The 23286-nt window shown below is 41.1% G+C and overlaps 2 protein-coding genes across 2 annotated transcripts; one reads left to right on the top strand and one right to left on the bottom strand.

Moving 5' to 3' along the window:
• Positions 1-3155: 3155 nt before the first annotated feature.
• On the bottom strand, positions 3156-5126 carry LOC139739238 (uncharacterized). The gene is made up of 2 exons (XM_071649855.1): positions 4841-5126; positions 3156-3907 (listed from the first exon to the last, which is right to left on the bottom strand). The coding sequence occupies exons 1-2, from the start codon at positions 5124-5126 to the stop codon at positions 3156-3158; spliced, it is 1038 nt and encodes a 345-aa protein (XP_071505956.1).
• Positions 5127-14118: 8992 nt separating this feature from the next.
• On the top strand, positions 14119-18108 carry LOC139739237 (uncharacterized). The gene is made up of 2 exons (XM_071649854.1): positions 14119-15420; positions 17105-18108. Exons 1-2 carry the CDS (start codon positions 14271-14273, stop codon positions 18106-18108), a joined length of 2154 nt encoding a protein of 717 aa, XP_071505955.1. The 5' UTR covers positions 14119-14270.
• Positions 18109-23286: the final 5178 nt, after the last annotated feature.

The following is a 23286-nucleotide window of genomic DNA, read 5'->3' as shown; positions in this document are numbered from 1 at the left end:
TATCACCAATGTCAGATTCATTTTGACAGCCTCCTTAGATTACTGGACTTAGTTGATGAATAATTACATTGACGGCAGTCATATCCACCCTTATTATGGTGGCATTGCCGCAAATGACGATACAAATCCTCCCTGTTCCGGCACACTTTATCGCATTTGCGACAGGTAATCACCCTCCCGATGTGGCGGCGATCATTATAGTCAGCCATCTGACAGGGATAAACAAATAATAATTCCTTCCAGTCACTAGCCAGTCACTGCAAAGGCTTTAACCTACTATTTTACAAAATCTATTTGCGCATAGCTCACATTACTGGTCTACGTTCGTATTAAAATATTCCGGCCTTCTTCTGAGGCGTTTTGGATAGCGACGATTTTCATCAACATTGCCATTGTTCGGTTGGGAAGGAGCGTGAGAGGGAATGTCGACTGTATTTGATTGCAACAGTTCTGGAATCTCATTGGCCTCTGGAATCTCAGTGGCAGCGTCCAGCTCATGTTGGGGTGATGACGCTGACCTGTCTTCGTCTCTTTCAGTGGCGGATTGAGGCCTTTCCAAAGTCCATGCAGTCAGTTTCTCACCTTCATATGGTTTGAGTCGGTCGCTGTGAACCACTAAAGGTTTTGCTCGTGGGGAGGATTGTATACGAAAAACTACATCAGATAACTGAGTAATTATCAGAAATGGACCTTTCCAGCGCAGTTGTAGCTTAGGTGAAACACCTTCTCTTTTGGAAGGATCATACAGCCAAACAAATTCACCCTCCTTTAGTCCAGGGGAGTTGGTTCTTCGGTCATAGTTTCTTTTCTGACGCACTGCACTTTTGCCCGTGCATGCTTCTGCACGGTCATGAGCTCTCATCATTCGTCTGCGCAGTGCAGCTGCATAATCCTCTGGTTTCTCTTCATCCTCATCTCCCACTGTGATGGTGGTGAGGTCGATGGGAAGTCTTGCTTCCCTTCCCAACATCATCATGTTGGGGCTCTCACCGGGTGTTTCATGAGGCCGAGAACGGTACGCAGATGTTGCATAAGGCAGTTGCACATCCCACGTTCTCTGAGAGTAGTCTGCTCGATTGAGATTGCTAGCATGTTGACCAGAGTGCGATTAAAGCGTTCAATCATGCCATCAGATTTGGGGTTATACGCCGTTGTGCGGGTTTTCTTTACCCCAATGAGTTGGCACACTTTCTTGAATAACTGCGATTCAAAGTTTGAACCTTTGTCCGAATGGATCTCAGGTGGAATCCCAAAACGGCAGACAAATTCCTCTCCCAACTTCTTGGCAACCGTTTCTGCCCTAGCATCTGGTAGAGCGTAAGCTTCTACCCATTTAGTGTGGTAATCGCCCACAACAAGGATCCACTGATTCCCTGCCTCTGTGTTTGGCAATGGTCCCATCAGATCAAGTGCAATTCTCTCCATAGGCGCACCCACCCTCCTCTGTTGCAGGAGCGGCGTTGCTTCGTAGGGGATTTCCTTCTTGCGCACAAATTGCACATTCTAATGAACGAGCGTACATCAGCAGCCATACCGCTCCAGTAAAATCTACTCTTCAAATTTGCCAGCGTTTTCCTCTGCCCGAGGTGTGCACCCAACGAGCCGTTATGCACATCCCTAATAGCATCCATCCGGAGCTTCTCTGGCATAACAAGTTTCCTCTTGATGGTTCTCCCGTCGTCTGATTCCCATCGACGACATAGTACCCCATCTTTAACTTCTAGCTGGCTCCACTGGGCCCAGTATGTTTTCACTGCTGCTGATTTCTGTGCAATCTCTCCCCACTCTGGCCTGGCCTGGTCCTTTTCTTTCAATTCTATTATCCAGTGCATGGAATCATCAGCAAGCTGAGCTTCTCGCAAGTTGGCTGTGCTCATAGACGGTTGAGTACCGATACCTCTGACACTTGATCCTGCCTGCTCCTGCAAAGGAGTTGCAAGTTGAGTGTCGGGATTCCAATATCGTCTTCCTCTTCCTGTCTTCCACACTGCTTACATCTCATGCGAGACAATCCGTCCGCATTGGAGTGGTTCCTGCCTGGTCTGTGTTCGATGTGAATGTCATACTCGGCGATCTGTTCAATCCATCTAGCCAATTGCCCTTCTGGGTTACGAAAGTGAAGGAGCCATTTGAGAGAGGCATGGTCAGTCCGTACCATCACCTTCCTGCCATACAGATACTGTCTGAATTGTTTCAGACCAGTTATGAGGGCTAGCAGCTCCTGTCTGGTTACGCAGTAGTTCCGTTCAGCTTTATTGAGCTTCCTGCTGAAATACGCTATGACTTTTTCCTGCCCATCCTGTACTTGGGACAACACAGTTCCAAGCGCCTCTGAGCTAGCATCTGTATCTAGCACGAAGTCATCCTCTGGGGTGGGGAAAGTCAATATTGGCGCACTCTGCAGTCGTCGCTTCAAATCCTGAAACGAACTCTCACAAGCTTCATTCCATTCGAACCTGGCTGACTTTGCTGTAAGTTTGTGCAGGGGGGCTGCCACTTCTGCAAATCCCTTAACAAAACGTCGACAGTACGAAGCCAGTCCTATGAAACTCCTCACTTCCTTTTTGCACTGTGGTCGAGGCCAGTCAACTATGGCTTGCACCTTTGCAGGGTCTGTTGAAACTCCATCGGCTGATACCACGTGACCTAAGTACATCACTGACTTGCAGAACAAATGACACTTGCTGGGCTTTAGTTTCAAATGGGCACCTCTCAGCCTTGAGAATGTCACGTACAGACGTTGAATCTCCTCTTCTACAGTTCGGCCATACACAATGACATCATCCAAGTAGATTAGAAGTATCTCCAATTGGAGTCCTTTCATCACTTTCTCCATGAGGCGCTCGAACGTAGCTGGAGCATTGGTGAGCCCGAACGGCATCACCTTCCACTTATGCAGTCCATTTCGTACAATGAATGATGTCTTGTCTTGTGCATCTGGGTCTAGCGCTACCTGCCAGTACCCTGCAGGTAGGTCAAGTGCAGAGAACCACTTGGCGGAGCCTAATGCATCGAATGTTTCGTCTATTCGGGGTATAGGATAGGCGTCTTTGATCGTCACTTCGTTCAAATCGCGGTAGTCGACACACAACCTTTTTGATCCATCCTTCTTCTTTACTAGCACGATGTTCGCTGCCCAAGGACTCTCTGATGGCTCAATCACGCCACGGTCTAACAGGTCTTGCACTTGTCTTTCTATTTCCTACTGGTTGCACAGCGGGAACCTCCTTGGTTTCTCTTTTCACTGGCTTTGCGTCCCACGTTTTGATACTGTGTTGCACAATGTCCGTGCGACCGATGTCCTGACTGTTCTTTGAGAACACGTCTGCATTCTCCACAAGACACATTTTCACTTGCTGATGGTATTGTGGATCTAAATTTTCGATACTTCGCTCATAGAGGTCCTGTACATGGGGAGGAAGTTCATCAGAGTCACAGCCTTGGGTTTGCACATCCGCAGATGTTATCATTCCAACTGTAAGTCCTTCTTGGACTTCACACGTTGAGTCCCCGGGATTGAAAACTCTTACCGGTATGACATCTTTCCCTGCATCCACCAGGGTCCTGCCAATTATCACTCCCTTCGATGCGACTTCTCCACCATTCTCCAATGGTTCAATAACAGCCGTTCCTGCCATACTCAAACCTTTATCAATTATCCGTCCAGGGACAATGGCCTCATGTCCTGCAGGGATGGTTGTGGTGCTTGCCACTTTGACTCGTGCAACAAAGGTTTCGCCTCTCTGCGTGGTGCATTGTATCTCTTCACCGTATATTTGAAGGATGCGTCGATTGAAGTCCAAGATACCTTGAGATGGAAGGAGGAAATCCATCCCCAGGATTCCTTCGCACTTAATGTCTGCAAATAACACTTTGACTGATTGGATCGTCGTTCCGATTCTGATATCTACCCATGCAGAACCCAAAACATGTAGTGCACTCCCATCCACTTGCTGGATTCTTCCTGTGAATGGAAAAAGCTCTGGCTGGCATTTCTTGTCCATTTGATGGTAAATGCAGGCACTTATGATAGTGTCTGTAGAACCGGTATCAATCAAGAACCTGCATTTTGTTGACCTTATTGTTCCGCTGACATACAATCCCTGCTTTGCACCAGACACTATGTTTGGGATCATGTTACTTGGATCTTTGTTTATTGGCTGTTTTTCATTGTTGGGTTTGTTTTCTGTTGGCCCTGAGGGTTTTCTAGCCTGCCATCGAGCCTCCCGGCGGGCTGTTCTCCGTTTCCCTGTGTCTTGTCTTTTCTTTTCTTATGAGGACAGTAGCGAATGAGATGCCCTATCTCTCCACACTTAAAGCATCTCCTCCCTTCTCCCAACTGGAGGTTATCCGACTTTCCGTTTAGTAGAAGGGGAGGGTGGCTAATTGGTTCCTGCCCTCTTCTGTGGGGCGTTCAAGTTCACATTGGCAAACAATCCCATTATTTGATCTTGCATGCGATTCATCCGCTGCATCATCTCCTCCAATTGCTGAAGGCGTACATCTTTCTCATTTTCCAGGCCTCGGGTATATCTTCCAGACCTGAGACGCTCGTTCCTCCTTTGCATTTCAATCCTTTCAAAATTCTCAGTTTCAAGCGCTGCTTGGATGGCTTCATCTAAATTAGATGGTCGCGCTCTGTGGATTCCTTCGCGGATTGTTTGACTCTCCACCGCGTCAATATAGTGGTTTCTCTCCAACCTTTCTCTTGAGTTTGCTGGAAGTTCTGGGTATGCTTTTATTGCAAGTTCATGTATTACCTATCCCAGTTCTTGCAAGGTTTCTCTTGCGCCTTGCCTTCGATGTCTTAGTTCGGCTAAGAAATTCTCGGCTTGCTGACCTGTGCCAAATCTGCGACCCAGTATTCGCAGCAGCTCATGGTATGAACATCTCACTCTACTGTTCACACCACTAACACATCGGAGAGCCTCGCCCTGCAAACTTGCCATCAAAAATGAGGCTGCCTCGAAGTCATTCCATCCATTCACTTCCTTGCACGCTTCGAAGTGATGTTGGTAATCCATCCATGCCGCTTTTCCGTTGTACCTATCTGGTACCAAGAGAGGTCGCTGTGGTTTAACATGTCCTTGCATGCCATGTGGAGCATGTGACATCATGGCCGACATTGGGTGCGGATTGAATTCTGGTAGCATTGATTTGTTCAGGTCCAATTGCGCTACATGCAAATCTTGGGGAGTCGATGAAATAGGAAATTGCTGTTGCTGTGGTGCAAAATTAACATTCCTACCCATTGGAACTGTCGACGCATTTGAATCAAGTCCAACAGTTTCTCTTTGAGCATTGGGAGTACCAGGTACATTGAATCTAACCTCAGAGTCCGTGTCATGACACTGAACCTGTGTCAACGTGTCAGACCTTCGTGGACTTCCCACGGTTCCTCCTGAACACTCTGGGTTCATTTCAGTACCATTTTTCCTTCCCAACTCCTCCTGAGCTTGCACTTTCTACCACTCCAGCAGTTCTTTTTCAAGTCGACAGTAACTGATCTTTTCTTTTAGTTCAGCCAATTCCCTCTCAAGCTCCTCCATATGCCCCTTTTTCTTGTCCATGTTTGTTTCAATTCATATGAACTTTACAACATGTATAGCTTTGAAACACATCAAGCAAGTAAATTATTGGCTATCACACAGTGTCCACTTTTACCGACTTACATTGATAAACGCATTTTGGCATCCATCCAATAATCGAAACATAAATCAACACTTCCAAATTCATTGGTGTCCATATGAGGGGATTTAGCGCACCACACTTTGCACACTACTCACTAGATAACAAGCTGTCAGTAATTTGATCCTGTAAACCAAAATGAAAATGAAAATGAAGCTTGCGCAATGAGCTAGCAAATCGAGCTCATAATTCCAGCTCCCTATTTCAGCTCGCAAATCAAGCTGACAAATTGAGCTCGCAAATTGAGCTCGCAAGTCGAACTCCTTGATCAAGCTCACAAATCGAGCTCACAAATTGAGCTTGTCAAAACGAGCAGACAAATTGAGCTTGCATATTGAGCTTTGCCATCCAGCTCACAAATTGAGCCAGCTCAAATTTTGAGCTATGGGATCCTGCTCACAATTTGAGCTGCAAAATAAGCTCACAATTTGAGCTGCAAAATGAGCTCACAATTTGAGCTGGAAAATGAGCTCACAATTGGAGCTGCGAAATGAGTTTACCATTTGAGCTAATCACTCCAGCTCACAGATTGAGCTGCCAAATGAGCTCACAAATTATCACTCTTGCACTTTGAGCTATTCAAATGAGTTAGCTCACAAACTGAGCTCTGACTCTGGGGTAGCTCACTCTACACACCGCTTGTGATATTGCATCAATTAGAGCCATATATAGGCATCTTTCAGAGCACTTTGCTTCACTTCTGAGCACTTCCAATTCCATATCATATCCTGGTCGAGATGAGCTGAGGTATATCAGTAATGTATCAAGATCCCACCGCTGCCACCATTTGTAGCGAATTTTGGCCTTACGGGGGGTTGATTGTAGGCTCGTTTTCACAAAAATATATTGTGATCTTGCACATTACCATCACACCCTCACTCTGCACTCCGCACATCACTAACCATAAACACCCATCACAAACATCGCACAGCAGACAATCAGCGACAGTGCTTACAACTACAAAGTTGACATCAAAGACTGAGTCATGGAGAATAACATACCGTTACTGTGTGTTTATTAAGCAGAGCCTGTGCAGTCGTCCTCCGAGAAGGCGGTATTACAAGCAAAGATACAAGCAATATGTGCGATAGCAAGCCAAGCCACCAGAAAGTTTGGAAAACATATCTCCCAAACAGCTCTATCTACACCCCAGGGCAGAGCCCTTCTCCCTACAGCTCTGTGGCTATCTACTTTCACTATCTACTACTCTAACTCTAACTCTCCAACTATCTATCTAACTCTTCCCTCTCCGACCAGGGTCCTTTTACACCTCTTGCACTTAGACCTTTGTACCCGCTGCGTGTGTCCCTTGACATCGTCTATACCCCGTACACACTTTCGTGTGCACACACACTGCACACCCTGGGTTGGTACATTATCTTGAGAGGGGTGTCTCTATACCAATTTTGTCACAATACGTCTTATTACATTAAAGGGGCTGTACAGTACTGGTCGAGGTGGGGATTCATGTTTTTTACATTCCTATTAAAGTGAGATAACGAGAAACCTCTTATGAAAAATGAAAGAGTATGTAATTTTAAGAAGGATTCAACGTTTATTTGATGAAAATTGGTGTTCACATGGATGAGATATCCAAAAACGTGATAATAATAAAAGACTACAGGCTACGCCTTTTATTAGGATCTCTTTGTTTCACCTTGTTTATGGATATCTCAGTAATTTCAAAACCGATTTTCATCAAATAAACTTTTGATGCCCCTTTAGAATTGCATGCTCTTTGACATCTCATAGAGTGGTTTCTAAATATCCCGCAAAGCTAAATCCTCACCTCGACCAGAACTGTACACATCCTTTGATAATGTTATTCTTTGATACGTCTGTCAGTCTGTAATGCAATTCAGCAATGGAAGGCTTGCCTCGTATGAGGAAAATAAACATAATTTCCTCTCCATATCTTCTGTGTTCTAGCAGAGTATTATTTTCAAGATTATAAGGCTACGATGAATTGATAATACACATCTGTACCTGTACACATAATACATCGGTAAATTAGCCAGCTCACACATCTTCAACACACGCGTCACGTGTACGATTGTGTGTACACACACAGATACACACCCATTCATCCTTGCCATAAACAAGATTACGTACCGTACTCTGTGTATACCAAGCGGCGGCTACGGATGCAGTTGCAGCAAGCATACCCGCAAAGAGAAGCTGTAATAAAATGATCTCCCGCTTGAGCCACGTTTAGTGTGCGCCAAAGTTGTCGTGAATACGTATCCTGCTACATACTGTCGAACTATACCTGCGGAGGCAGCTAATATTTCAAAACACGAGAGACACCACACGGCCTTCTAAATGGAGGTGTAATTTTAGGACGTGCATAAAATTGCGAATTCCGTTATTATTGATACGCGATGCCCGAGTGTGTGTGTGTGTGTATGTGTGTCAGTTCGCCTTGCGTTTCTGTAATGAGAACTATCGACCTTATAGGCTCAATCGCGTTTGCACAACAACCAAGGATTTCCGATAACCTTTGACAAGGGGAAAATATTTATAATCGTTTCTATCAATGACGTAAAGGTAGACGTACACGTGTGGTTCCTTCGCTTAAATCGCAGGAATATTATGATGTATTTTGAAAGGGGAAGGAAGTAGGCCCTGTGGAAGAATAACGCAGGAAATGACAAACATTACAGTATAGGTACATTCGCTTTCTTTGCTGTCGCGAAGAATAAGTTGTTCTTGTGTATCGTTATTCAAAATATTGATTTTGAATCTTAATAATCCTAGCCTATCCTTATTTAGGTGTTGTTATTATGTGTGTGTGTGTATGTGTGTGTGCGTGCTTGTCTTTTTCAAAGCTCAGTCGGTAATTTATATTCGATGAAAGTGTTGTGTGATCGGGAGTGTAACTAATTTCCACGTTGCTGCAGTAGACCGAGCGCACCGTTGAAACACAGGAGAAGGAAGCGTATTTAAACTTTGATTGTTTCCTGTTTATTCTGTGGTTACTATAACAGTGATGTGCCGGTCATGAGTAGATTCAACAACAGTGTTGAGATTTCTGTATGCGATTAAAACAAAAATGGAGCAGAATGATCAGTATTGAAGTTCACATACATTCTGATCAAATAACACGATGTGTATACTTTGTATTTTGTTATTCATACATTTACTTGGATGAAAATAATCATCCGTGAACTTGAACTAGAAGTTATGTGTCCCTACAAATATGATATAGCAAACACAACTAAATGAATGTTTCATTGAAAAACTCAGTTGTAATTCGCAACTCTCGGAAAATCCTTCCTAAACCTTGCTTTTCATTTATAACAACAATGTGATATTTGTTTCCTTCCTCAACAACAATTAGAGCAATAGTATTCCCTATAATGCAATACATGCAGGTGAGTAATAATCCCTAACAATAATACAGATCAGCTTGTTTGTTGTATTTTGTTTCGCAAAATTTCCTCAAATATAACAAAAACAAATGTCTTACTCCTTTGTTGCTTCAACTGTAGGCTGTGCAGAAATTTCCCTATACTATTCCCACTAGTTTACACTTCAACTCTCATTACATTATACACACATAATATATCAACAGACCACAACTCTGTGTGGTCTTGTCTTAACAACCTGCCTACAATAATGAGCAACCACACAAAGCCCTACAGAGGAGTAATGAGAAAGTGTTCGGACACACAAACAGAGCCCTATCACACTACTCAAACTAAAATATCCATCCGCCTGTGAGTTTTACAGGCACCCATGTGTGGCCCACCGAACTAAAACATAGTGGAATGCGTGTTCACCCAGGAAATACGCAGCCACCAAAAACTTGCTACCACCGCCATTTTGTTAGGTCAATTTTTCCTTATATGGAGTGCGGGCTGTGTCTCCGAAGCGCAAGACTATTGTCATGTACAAACGTGCATTGTTACGTCATAATCACTAGCCACTGGACGGCGTACTCCTGCTTGCGCGCGTACCAGTGGCCCAGTCTGACCGCGCCTAAGCGTGCACTCCATATAAGGAAAAATTGCCCTAACAAGATGGCGACGCAACACGTTAATTTGGCTGCACGGTCTCGTGTATGTTGGGAATAGGGACACGCATTCCACTATGTTTTAGTTCGGTGGTGTGGCCCCAACCTTTCCACACAATATTCATACGCTACTACTAAAAACAAGTTCGTTAAATCATCGATAATTCAGTCACTTTCAGAACTATAACAACCATTTTAACTATATCATTACTTTCCTCAACATTTCTACACAATTCCTTTTTCCCCCTTTTTTTGTTAAACAAAGGAATACAATGAGTTATAATGTCGATACAGACTACGAAACCCATGTGAAAACAAACCACTCTCAATCATTTTCACATACACAAACTGTGTGACACAAACTGTAACGATACAGTGTACAAACTTGTAGGTGAATACCAGTTTAGGAAAGAATGTCTTGAATACTACCCACATTTATGCAATGCCAGTCATATTACATATTCTATATCTAACAAAACTTAGATGGTACAAATCTCAACATACCTTCATAGCTGTAAAAGGTCAAAAACAAGAAGAAATCTGGGTTCACTCTTGGCGAACTGCCAAACTTCCCGAACACATTGTTTTGCTGGTTAGTCTCTGCACCAGCCGTTTCATTTGTAACAGCAAAACAAAACAAAACAAAAAAAATATATATGTATATAAAGGTCATTTCATGACAGAAAGGATATAATACAGTTAACTGGCCAATTAATTCATGTGTAATCAATAATAGGCATATGAAATGTACATTCATGTTGGAGAAAAGGACTGTTCTATTAATCCGTTTCATACGGAATCCTGTTAATTTATATAGGCCTATGTAGCCTAGCCCTATGGGGATTTCAGAACTCGGTATAGCACAGATTAAATTCAAAACATCAAGTGCTCATATTGGTGCAATTACAGAAAAAGCACACATCATCTACCGCTGATTGGTTTGCCATTTTGATTATACATTCATAGAGTCTCTGTGTGTGAAGAGTCATGAAATTCATAGGCCTAACGTGTAAACATGGTAGGGGTGCATTAACAATGGAAGCCGTAAAGTGGAATGTAATGATTTGTGGGTCGTTGCGGGCCTATATTGGCAGTACATATGCATCGTGGCAACGTCAGGAAACCATTAGGTTTGTATGTACACACTGTCTAAATTCCCAGGCACAGACAGGGTGAACGCACTTTTGATGTTTTGGTTTGGAGGCTGTTAGTGATGATGTTGTCATGTATTACTGATTAGGGTGCTAATGAGGGTTATAAAAATGCTGACTTTTCATCTAATGAATATTAGGGAAAAATACACGGTATTCACTTTTGATCAGTTTATTTACACTAACTTAGTGAAAATATTTCGCAAAGAAAAATGAACGTAATTTGATCAGATGGTCTAAATGACGAAGTATTATCTTTCAAGATCCCAGATCGTCGTATCTGCGAGAATAATGCTGAAACACGTACGCCCTCTATCGTCAAGCGAAAATATTTGCAAAGGAAAATGAATGCTATTCGATAAGGTAGATGACGAATCACTATCTTCCAATACCCCAAAGTCGTCATATAATCCATAGTCTCCATCTGCGGGTACAATGACAAAATGCGTACGCCCTCTATTGTTCAGTGCAAGTTACCTTGCCGAATCTTTCCTAAAGTTAGTTTGATAAACATTTGGGAGGTATACACTTCTTCAAAGCAAACACTTTACAGCGATACATAAGCATTAAAATATATACTTAAAGTATATTTTCCCCTTTTCGCCACTTTTAGGTTTGAATTTATTTCTTCATTAATTTCTTTAGCAAAATAATCAAGTTCAGAGCCGTAAAGGCCTGTTTTATAGGGGAGCCCCGAGTCAGTGTACAATACTAAGTTAGCACAGTCAAAACCAAAGTCACAATAAATATTGATATGACATAGTCTACAAAGGATTTGTAATCTAATTTTGTAAGACCATGGAAGTTATATAGCATTAATTGTCTTTCAGTGAGTACATATTCTTATACAGCCAGGTATGATACTAAAAGAAAGCACACACTATCTTAAATAAGTTATCCAAAAGAAGTGTTATTATGGATCAATTCCTAACACAATTTTAAAGAAAATTTTTGGAAAACGTTACCAAATCAACAACTTAAAAGCCCTGTCAAAAGGAATTAAAATGGATTCAAAAAGGGCAAGAGTTTCGATATTATCAGAATTTTTGCAACAATTATCATGGCAAACATAAAAGATATATGATTATAAGAATATAGCATCATAACATTATTACAATGTTATACCATCCCACAATTTTATGCTTGTCATTAAATATATCTCTTACCAAGATTCTGCGATAGAATGGGAAGCTCAAATCTCATTTCTTTGACTCAGTTCTGCTCCACTGTCTCGCTACTATCAGAAACTGTTTTTCGCATTTTTTGATAAGGTTAATTAAAAATGGACGTAAACTTTAAAACCGCCGTAATATCTGTCTGTAATGATTCAATGTGCATATTTTTGTACACACGGTTTCTGGTTGTTGTAGTGTCAATTCTCCCTGTATTGCATTTTTGTGTTCTAAAAGCAGGACCGGCGCAGTGTTTTCAAAAGTGTGGGGCCCACTTCCGGGTTTCATGAGCTAACAAGCAAAAAAAAAAAAAAAAAAAGGTCCTCAGCTCATCTCTCCCCGTCCCCGTCCACTTCCGGGTTTCTTCAGCTGACAAGCAAAGAAAAAAAGTCCTCAGCTCATCTCTCGCCGTCCACTTCCGGGTTTCTTCAGCTAACAAGCAAAAAAACAACAACAAAAAAAAAGGTCCTCACCTCATTCTCTCCCCTCCCATTTTAGTGCCACTTACGTACTTCCGGGTTGAAAAAAGTGTGGGAGCCCAAAGTGATGGCACCTTATGTATTCCTTTGTATGGTGCACAAAAAGTGTGGGAGCCCGAGCCCCCTCGGCCCCCACGGCTGCGCCGCCCCTGAAAAGCACCTCTTGTATCCCTTTTCTTACCATTTTGACCGATAACAGGCTTCAGTACACACAGTCAGTGTATTAGAACTGGTCTTATTGCTTCTTCGTATAAACGTGATAGTGATGAACCAATGCAAGTAGAACTCAATTAACCTTCAAAACATCATCAGCGCAAAATCTGCAGTCATTAGTATACCTCCATTCGGTTGATGTTTACCAGGCTTGTATATTTGTCTGTCATACTCAAATGAACTAACACTAGTTGTTAAGCAGCATAAATAAACAACTTAGCCAACCTGGGAGGTAAACTAGACTCTAGGAGGAACTTTCTTTTGGATGATTGCTCTGTAGCCGAAAGTGTTACTTTGAAAAGCAATATGATATAGAATGGTTGTTATGCGTATCGTATATCAATGTTGCACCCTTCCGTGGTGGTTATTATGTCTTCCGTCGTACTTCCTGAAGCTGTATGTAGGTAATGCTGTTTCCATGCTGGTTGTATTATCCTACTTCCTTCAGAGGGTGGGGGGAGTTACTACAATTTTTCTGCCAGAAACAGCGCCCATACGTTTTTTTCTTTTATTTTCTCTCCCTGGTTTAATCTGTTAACTAAATACGACGAAGTTTTTATTCAGTCGTTTTATTGAAACATGATGATTGTATAAAAAAAAACATTAAACACGTGCATACACCCTTTTTTGAATGACACAAATTGTACGGTACTAGTATATACAATGCCTAAATGTATATTTGCATATATATAAATAGAAAATAATATATTATATATATAATGGATTATCATAATCAATGGATTATCATGGCAATATTAAGGCATAATAATGACAAACATATGCCACATGAATTATACAGCAGATATAAAAAAAACTAATACAATTTATAAGGTTTCTAAATACAATTTTGTTACATAGCTTGAAGACGAAATGTATATATGGGCACATGCAGCACACACACTCACACACTGCATCACATAATATGTGATGTTACAAGAAAGGCGCTTTTTGACTGAACGTTTAAACGCTCCTTAACAGTCACTGTAAGACAAATTTACGTTTCAAATTGTTCACAAACAGAACACTGATCAAATCAATTAAAATTTCTACGGCCTGAATATGATTGAAAACTGAAAATGCATTATTCACTGTCTGTCACGATGCACTTATTAGTGTGTACAGTGAGCACTTGTCCTACTCTTTATAATGCATGCGAAACCAAAAACAGTCTGTTTATAGAACATTAAAGCACTAAGTATATAATGGTCACTGCTCTTGACACTCACTTGTGTAGACCATCTAGGTGTGTATGTTAATGAATCGGTTTAGATGACGCCCCTATTGATGAGTGCAAAACTGAAACTTGGTGAGAGAAAAATTGCAGCTCTATGTAGACAAAATGAGATCTACATTACAAAGTGGTACAGCCAGAGATGCAATTCAGTCACTTCTCTCCCTTACGTGATAGTCAACGGATGTCTTACTAGATTTTATTTTGGAGAGACAACTGAGCTTAACCCATTGAGGACAAGCTGATTTTGCTATAACACACGCCATTACCCATAAGCACCCTGTCCGTGTATACTCGGACTCAAGGCTTCAACGGCTCAAGATGGCGGCTGGCGATGACTTGACCATCAACACACATCGGTACTGCAGCACTATTTTTCTTTGCCTTCTCTTCAGCTTTCTTCTCAGTCTGTCCTTCCTTCCGCCGCTTACCCAGCGCGCCGGGGGAGAGAAGTACCATGGCATCGTTAGTCATGCGGGGCTGAGCTCGGCTAACATTGTCATGTTTTGTATTCTTGTCTGGTTCGCGTGCAACAAGAAGAACTATCACCGAAGACAGACCGTCTTTTGGCCACGACAGTGTCGTCACTGTGCTAAGGCGCTGGGGCTACTCGACGTCGAATCCGATAGCAACGCTGCTTCATCGTCGCTCCCGTCATCGTCATCGTCAGCTGAGACGTCTCTGCACAATACTCTAATGACCGGTGCCACAGTAGGATCGGGGACGGCACAAGGCCAAGCCGCCTCCTCCCGGCGGAACTCACAGCCCAGGTCGCTTGACTCGATGTCTCCTAGACTTACCCTCAGGAGTTCCTCGGAGAGGTCTAAGTCGCCGGAAGAAGACTGCAACACCAGTTCGTTTTCACAAAGAAGACGTCTCAGCAAACCCAGTTCCTCTAGTCTAAACCAGGAAAATGCAAGACCCTTCTCACCCACATCAGAGCTCTCATCCATAGATTTCCACAACCAGCAGCTCACTTCCTGTGGGAGCATCAACGTCTCTCCACAGGATGGTCCCGAGGAGGGGCCAACAATCCAGACAGAGTATCGCACTTTCCCCGACTCCGGCCTGAACAAGTCACAGCTATCCAGGCGACACCAATCCTTAGCAATTGCATTCTACGTCTTTAGTGTAATCGCCATCATTGGGGTTCCGATTCGATTGGCGGGATCGGTGGAATGTCTCATGATGAAATCTCAAAACGTCGGTCTAATTTTCGAGGAGATCCTCGACATAAGTTTCCTCATATTGCTCCCAGCAGGTACTGCTTGCATTGCGTTGTACCACGACGCAATTTTCGTCGACACTGCTCTCAATTGCTACGCATCAGCTTTTCTCCTCGGAGGAAACATTTGGCTGGCGACCTTCCGTGTTTTACTTCCGGTTGGTGAACTCCTCGGAAATAACTTCGTCGTTGCATGGACAGCCTGCAACCTTAATGGCACTTTTGGGAATTTCCTGCGATCTACAAGTAAGGTGTAGGTGAAATACTGTAAGGTCATCTCAAAATCAGTAAATGCTTTGACTCAGATATTGACGTTTTGTACGATATGTTTACCTCATATATGTTTCAAATGTGTTGGGCACAGGGGGCTCTATTCATGAGTTTGAGGAATATTCTCATTGACTTTTACCTTCTGTTAGAGGTGTCGAGTTAGGATAAATGCAATGGATATATCTTCGACATCCACTCGTAAGAAGACACTGTACATTTAAGCCTATGCACGTTGTCTAGAGGCAAACATACACATAGACACAAACTCTCTCACACACACACATACACACACGTATTCAAACACGCAGACAAATTCATGTTATTTTAATAGGAACACGTTAAAGACCAAATAGCGTGGGGGTTCATGGTCATCGTCAGAATCATACGCTGCCCACTTGGGTACATTACTAACTACGAATAGCAGCGGTCAGCGAAGAAAATGTGTATTGAAGAGTACGTTCATCGAACGACTCCAATCAAGATTATTCGCCTGTGTGTATATGACAAATATCAGTGATTAAGCTGTATTCCCCTCTAAAAGGGATTCTTGAATTTATCCGGTCCAGGTCAACCTTTCCCACTCCCTCGGTATCCTCACGCAATTAGGTCTCTAGGGGGCCACCGGGATGAAAATGACTTCTGCCTATCTATCTTTGCTGTTGAAATGCGTACCCATTAAATATTAACACTATGCCTGTGATCTTTATTCATAAAGGGGCAAACATGATATGAATCATACCTGTTATGGAATGTATCCATTATATAAATCATAAATGTGACTCCTATCCGCTCTTATGACTTGTATATTTTAATGGACTACGACGTTTTCATTTTGTTGTGCTGGTAGGTATCTTTGAGATGACAATACTATTAATAAAATGATGCTTGTTATGAGTGGTGTCATAAATGATATCAAAGCAAGGTACTTAATGTCCTGTAGAGACCTGCTATAAGATAGAAATCCCTGCCAACAATAAGTTCGATAATGTCGGTATAATATGGTTCCACTCTAGTTGAGTTAAGACTCTTGGGCTGTGTGTGTACTTACATAGAGTGACATAGGTGGACTCTATTAGCTACAGTTATTCTCGAATATCATACCCAAGTCTGACCATTCTCATTGCATGGTATCCCACGCCTTGTCTTTATTCCCTTTTTGTGCTTTAAGTAGCTTTTAGCACCCCCCCCCCAAAAAAAAAAAAAAAACCACCAACAACACAAAAATTAAACAAAACAACCCCCTCAAAACAATTCAAACAAATAAATAAACAAACAAACAAACAAACACAAAAATGTGTGCACACAGTGCAGGAAAGACCACAGCGTCCCACAACGTGACAACGTGAAAAAACAGTGTGGACACACTGTGCACTAGTGAAATTTCTTCACACTGTTAAATTCGAGCGTTTTAACATTTTGAACACGTTGTAAATCACTAATTTACAATGTGCAACAGAGCATTGCTGTGCGAACTCTCTGTGAAAGCCTACATCACAGTGTGAAAATCATCGTCACACTGTTGCATTCCAGCATTTTCACGACTATGTGAACACATTGTGAAAACACTGTGCGACACTGTATTTTCTCCAGCAGGACAATATCCAACATCCCTGGAACAAAAAGGATTTAAGATAATATTCTTAATACTTGTTTCTTACAGATTCCTCGATGACTCATTTCTACGTGGAGTGTGGTATAATTGGAGCGGCCATTATGTGGACTATCTGGACATCCATAGTACCCAGTCACCTCGTTCGCTTCGACCAGGGTTGCCCGGAGTTTCAGTCTTTTATTACTTCCGGGTCACCGAAGAGCCTGTCCATCAAGAAGAGTCTGAGAGGAATTTTCACAGGCTGGTTCATGAAGAGTGATGCAGATCCCGATGAGCATACTCGACTTCTTTCCCGTGACCAGCGGGACATGGATCCACTCTTACCGGTGGTTCTCAAGCGCACTTACATCCTATCCTTTGTAGCAGGTTTAGCTTACTTCATCTGTTCCTATGTCCTCCTAAGGGAGAGTTCTGAGAAGGAAGGCGGCAGGGGAAGTGCCGGCGAGCAACGTAACGAGTCGCTGGTATACATCCAGTGGTGTTGTACTATGCTCTTCTATCTCCCCGTGGTCGTAGTCTGTCTCCATCAGCAACGCCTCACACGGGACTGTGACAGCGTCATCACCCCGTCGGGATCGTCCACGCTCTCGTCCTTCCTTGGTGGCGACGACATCGTCCTACTCATATCTCTCTTCGGAGTCTTCGCCCTGGCCATCTTCCGTCTCATCTCTGCGATCGGGATTCTTTTCCGATCTTCCAACCTGGCGGAAAACGTCGCCCTAGCCTCCTTTGCCATATTCTTTTCTCTGTACGAAATGGTGAGGGCGTGGCTTATGACGTCATTCCTGTTGCTGGTTCAGAGGCAGGTGATTACCGGCCCCGCCCAGGTTCGCTGGACCCTGGTGCTCTTGGTCTACACCGGGATGGCCTCGGCGGTAGATTGGGTAGCGGATAGCCTTGAGAAGGATACATGGCCCGTGGAGAGGTTGTTCTTTCGAGAAAAGGTTGGCTTAGTAATTGGTATTCTCCTTCGACCCATGGCCATGCTGAACGAACTCTACGCGGCTGTCGTCTCTTACCACGCCTTTAAGACGATCCGATCTACGCCGTAACGTATCTTGTGATACATTTCATTTGTAGTAAACCCGCATAAGATGTACTGTAAAAGTGTAGAAATGTTTTGATAGAATGTATATGTACGCGTACGCGTATCCACATCTTGGTTCATATCTTGGTGTGACATTGCTGCTGTGCAATGGTGATCTTATTTGTGCAAGTAGAGAAATAAAGAAAAAGTAAAATAGACTTAAGGTATGTTATATTAATTAACAATTATATTAATCAATTACTATATCAATTGATCAACAAATTAAGATCATTTACTAGCGTGGAATTTTATGACAGTATCGACAACTGCATTAAGGCTCTCCTATCCATGAGACAGTCTCTGTTGTTTGAACAGTGCTGAAAATGAAATTGAGATTTAATTTGAAATTGAAATTGAAGTATTGTATATGAAATTACTACTACCAGCGGTTCTATTCTCTGGTTGTAATAACGTTGTCTGTTATTGAACATCTATTGGCATACATCTATTCACGTGATAAAACGCTGTGAAGGTAACGAACTATGTTTCGAATGGCCATGTTGTCAACAAAGAAATCTTATTTTGTTCACATTGTATAATATTAATTTTGTAAACGTTGTATTCTAAAATCGATGAAAATTGATACCTTTACAATACATCGAAATTTTAGTATGATCTTCGCCTTCATGGTGTATATACGCAATTACTGCAGCTTGCAGGATTTAATGCTCTGTGTACCACTGTCCAAAGGTATATTATGCGTTACATTTGTACACACTTGGTTCGTTAGCACAGGAAGAGTATGTAATGCAAATACATGTTGACTTGTGCTGATTTATGATATATAGGCCTGGTACCCTCAAATTCACATTCTTCGGCCATATTCACTATTTCTTAAAAATATTTCTTCAGTTGACTTTTGTACGCTAATGAGAAAACTGTACAAAAAAAAGTTCTGTAAGTGACGTCATCTGTCAATCATTGTCCAAATCATTGGCCAAACGATTATCTAAATACGTTGGTTCTATAATTTTGAAATATTTACTTCAGATGATTTTGGTATGCCAATGAGAAAACTTTATAAACAAAAAACAATTAAAATTTTGTAAGTGACGTCATCTGGCAATCATTGCTAAGTACTAATAAGATTAATAAAAGAGATTGGAATGCACTTTCCCCTCTCGTATCTCGTATTTTGTTTTACTGGATTATTTCATTTATTTATTTTTACTTAAAAGAAAAGTGTCAAATAGTAAGAGACAGTCTGAAATGATTAATTTGACGTGAAACTTATAAACACTAGGGCCTAACGGATCTTATCATTTTTCCTTTAACGGTTTATGACGCTTCTTCTACCTAAACCTTGATATTAAAATGATAAATCAAATCAATGAAATTACTGCACTTAAAATATTAATAATTTGAATCAATTTTTCCTTTTGCAAGCGTTGTAAAATAATGTAAACTGAAGTGAAATGTGCGCGTCAGCTACAGAGGAGAAGGGAGAAATAGAAAGAGATGTACAGTGTGTATTTTGTAAAACCAGGGTTAATATTCATGGCATGGAATTTTTGCGGAGTGTAGTCGACGGCCTTTAATGCGATATGATATTTTCGTGAACTACCAGTGGCATTTAATGCATTGTGTAGACAAACACTTTTGTGTGCAGCATTTTCACCAATCTTGGTCCCCACGAAACTCGCGAATGCTTCATGCTCACAAAATGGTGTACAGTATATACGCCCTTGTAGAGACTGGATGCTATACAGTCCAATGTCAATGCACTATCTCTGTATAGGTATGATTTGCTATATTGCACATACAGAATTGAAAAGCGAACGGATGCAAACGAAACAGTCGCTGAATTCACACGCTACAGAGGCCGAAATGACTTATCGTTTTATGCCTGTCGAGCTTCATAAAGCAATTTTAGTGAATGTGTATGCCATACACACTCGTTGCAAGGTCGCAGTAATAAGCGGACTTGTTCACGCTTTGATGTGAAGGCGTACTCCACTCGTTCAAAAGGACTGTATAGTCCAGATCCACTTGATTGCAGCAAGGCCTGTGCTTGTGACTAAAAGGTGTCTGCCTAATTCTTCTTGTACTAGCACCTGTATCTTTGTGAACCATTCAGAAGGTAAGAACGTGTCCATGTCATCACAGTGCCATGCGCATCATAATTGAATGTTTACTGATGTGACTATAATAGTGTTTGTTGCAGTTGTGTGTAAATAATTATACGGCCGTTATCAAAGCGTAAATATGTCAGTTATTTCTATACTGTTCACTGCACGTGATATTATCGTGCGGGAAGGGTTTCAAAGGTTAATAAATTGTATGCTTTAAGCACACAGACCCTCGTGGCAAATGCGTTGTATACTCGATGTCGAGTATTATGCAGGCATTTGCAGGTACCTATACATCCAGGGTACTGATTACAACTGAGTGTCAGACATGACACAATAAATAAATGTAAGCACCTGCATTTTATCAATCACAGGTACTTTTCATATCTGAGCTGCAGTAAAAGTGTTAAGTCTTACAGTGATCACGATCTGTATAGGGACTTTCGGTTTTAGCTCGGACAGATGAGTCCAAGGGCCAAAGGTTAGGTATGCTTGGCTAGCAGGTGGGCAACTTTAGGTGTGGTCGCAAACATTACATATCAGGGAAATATAAGGACCGATTGGCCTACGCACGTAACACGCATACGATTTTCAGAAAAGTACACAAGAATTCTGACTAAAAGAGCTGGAAAGCGCTGGAATGCATCGTGTAATTAGCAGGCTATTGAAATAATCTGTTGAAATGATGGAAAATGATTTTTTAATGTTTGTATTTCGGTAACATTCATTGGCAACAGAATCGCATAACTTGATTACAGAGTGGGCTCGTACATATCACTCCACTCCAATGTTAAAGGTCCAGTTTACCTTTGGGAGCAGTGATTTCAAAAATGTTCAAGATATTACATTTGATTCATATGTGTAGGTCTGTTGTGTCATAAAACATCCTACCATATAAAAGTTTTGCAATAAAGCCTAAAATATAAGGACATATCAGTGTTTTTCTCAATAAACCGTAACTGTATACGCTTTAGTCTGGAAACATTTTTATCATAATTATTGTTTATATTTTGTGTATTTAACAACACTTGACATCGATTATACGGATTCAAATTTTTACAGTGGTTGTTTCTATCCCTAACTCACATTTTAGAACAATTTAAAGCACTAATGCTAGGTTTTTGTTTCATCTGCAAATGGTAAATTATGCCTCTAAAGCAATAAAATTTGAAATGCTCTATACGATCACCTCAAGTCACTAGTGTTCCTTACCATTTCTGTGCGAATGATTCAGATGTGCACAAATTTCACACCCAAACTAAATCGTAATACGGTAATACATGTAGATTACACGGATGAAATGTAAGGTTGTTTGGGTATAATACCAGTACTTGCAGATTGAAACCCATTGTGTGCATATACCGTATAGTGTCAGCGAACTTAAAGTGGTGATGTATCATTTTGGTTCAGACGTAACTTCAGATTTCTAGCGTTTGTTAGTACGATGAGAATCGTTTATGAGATGAGAAAGAAAATGTAATTCAAGAGGATTTCAACGTTTATTTGATAAATATTGGTTTTGAAATGCCTGAGATATCCAACACAGAGCGATTCTTTCTGCACGGAAACAGACTTCTATTACTGTAGTGTCGGCTTTTATTTTTATGCACGCGAAATAGAGCATTGAAATAATCAATAACTCATAATAATTGGATTATAACACATCGAACCCAAGGCTTTTGAACGCTATACCATAAGACAGTATTCTAATCATTGTTTAGTTCCAGGCTCTCCGGCGTGTTACTCGGCGGTGGTAATGAAGGTTAAACGACTCAATACAGTCATGTGTTTATCAAGAGCAAAAGTTCGACCACCATTACATGTATACAATGACCATGACTAAGCGCATTTACTCCGCATTAACCATTTGCAATATCGCCAGACTGGGTTCTACATTTTTATGTCACATTCTGTGTTGATTGCTTGCTTTTACCTGAAGTCGATGATCATTTTTTTATTTATATATTATTTTATTTGGACCAAATAACCCTGTCCCATTTAAAACCAATACCGCTTTGCATGGGTTACTTGGACTAATGGGTGCCTACAACTAAATTTCATAAAGGCACAACGTTCTTTGCAGAGTCATGTAGTCTCTGCTTAAGACTGACACATAATAATTCGTTAACATCTTATAAAAAAACAGATGTCATTTTATTTTGAATGTTTTACGGCCATTTAACCAATTTAACCTTACATGAAGGACTCTGTCACTCAGTTCTACGTTTTTTTTTATAATTTTGATAATCCATTGATAAGCCCTAAATCACGCAGACAAATGAATTAGTGTTTACACGTCAATATTTACCATTCTTGTGTGAATTTGTGAATGTTCATGATGTTATACATTATACGTATATGTCTGTGTTTGTATACATATAATACACATATAGTACTTTCATACATACATACATACATACATAAATATGAGTATATGAATATAAGAACGACCCAAGTCCATGAGAGAAAAGTTAGGGAAAATGGAAATTAATAAAAAATTCCCTACACCCTTAAGTGTTTTCGGTTATTGGGGTGTTATTAATTCAAATTTGAATATAAAACAGTCACTTGAATGATTATCTCTATTTGCATGACTACGTAAATGGCTTTCAAACGCGATAGCCAAATTTGGACTTGGGTCGTTCTTATATTCAGGTACTCATATATGTGTGCGTATTCGTATATGTTTTCACACACACAAACACACACACACACACACACACACATACATAAATGCATTTTGGATCAATAGCCAATTACGTTAATGACATAACAATCTGATTGAGATGAAGCTGAAATTCTTGCTTTGCATTAAAAACAAAAAACAGTAAAGTAATACCGCTATCATAAGTGAAGACACTGCTTATATACATATAGTGAACGGAACGTACACCATGTCACCTTTTCTTGGGTGGATTTTTTTTTTTTTTGATCAAAAACCGACTTAACATTAACCTATCTCTTCAGAGAAATTGTGATTCTTGTAGAGTTGATGCAGATCACCTCTGGTGCAAGAAAAAAATCAACGTGTTTAACTGAATTAACATCTTGTCCATTATAGTTGTCGTAATCAT

This window comes from Diadema antillarum, unplaced genomic scaffold (assembly GCF_040938485.1).
Source record: "Diadema antillarum isolate AM-2024a unplaced genomic scaffold, OU_Dant_1.0 seq00000791_RagTag, whole genome shotgun sequence".
Classification (NCBI taxonomy): Eukaryota; Metazoa; Echinodermata; class Echinoidea; order Diadematoida; family Diadematidae; genus Diadema; species Diadema antillarum.
This window is presented reverse-complemented; position numbering and strand designations above follow the sequence as displayed.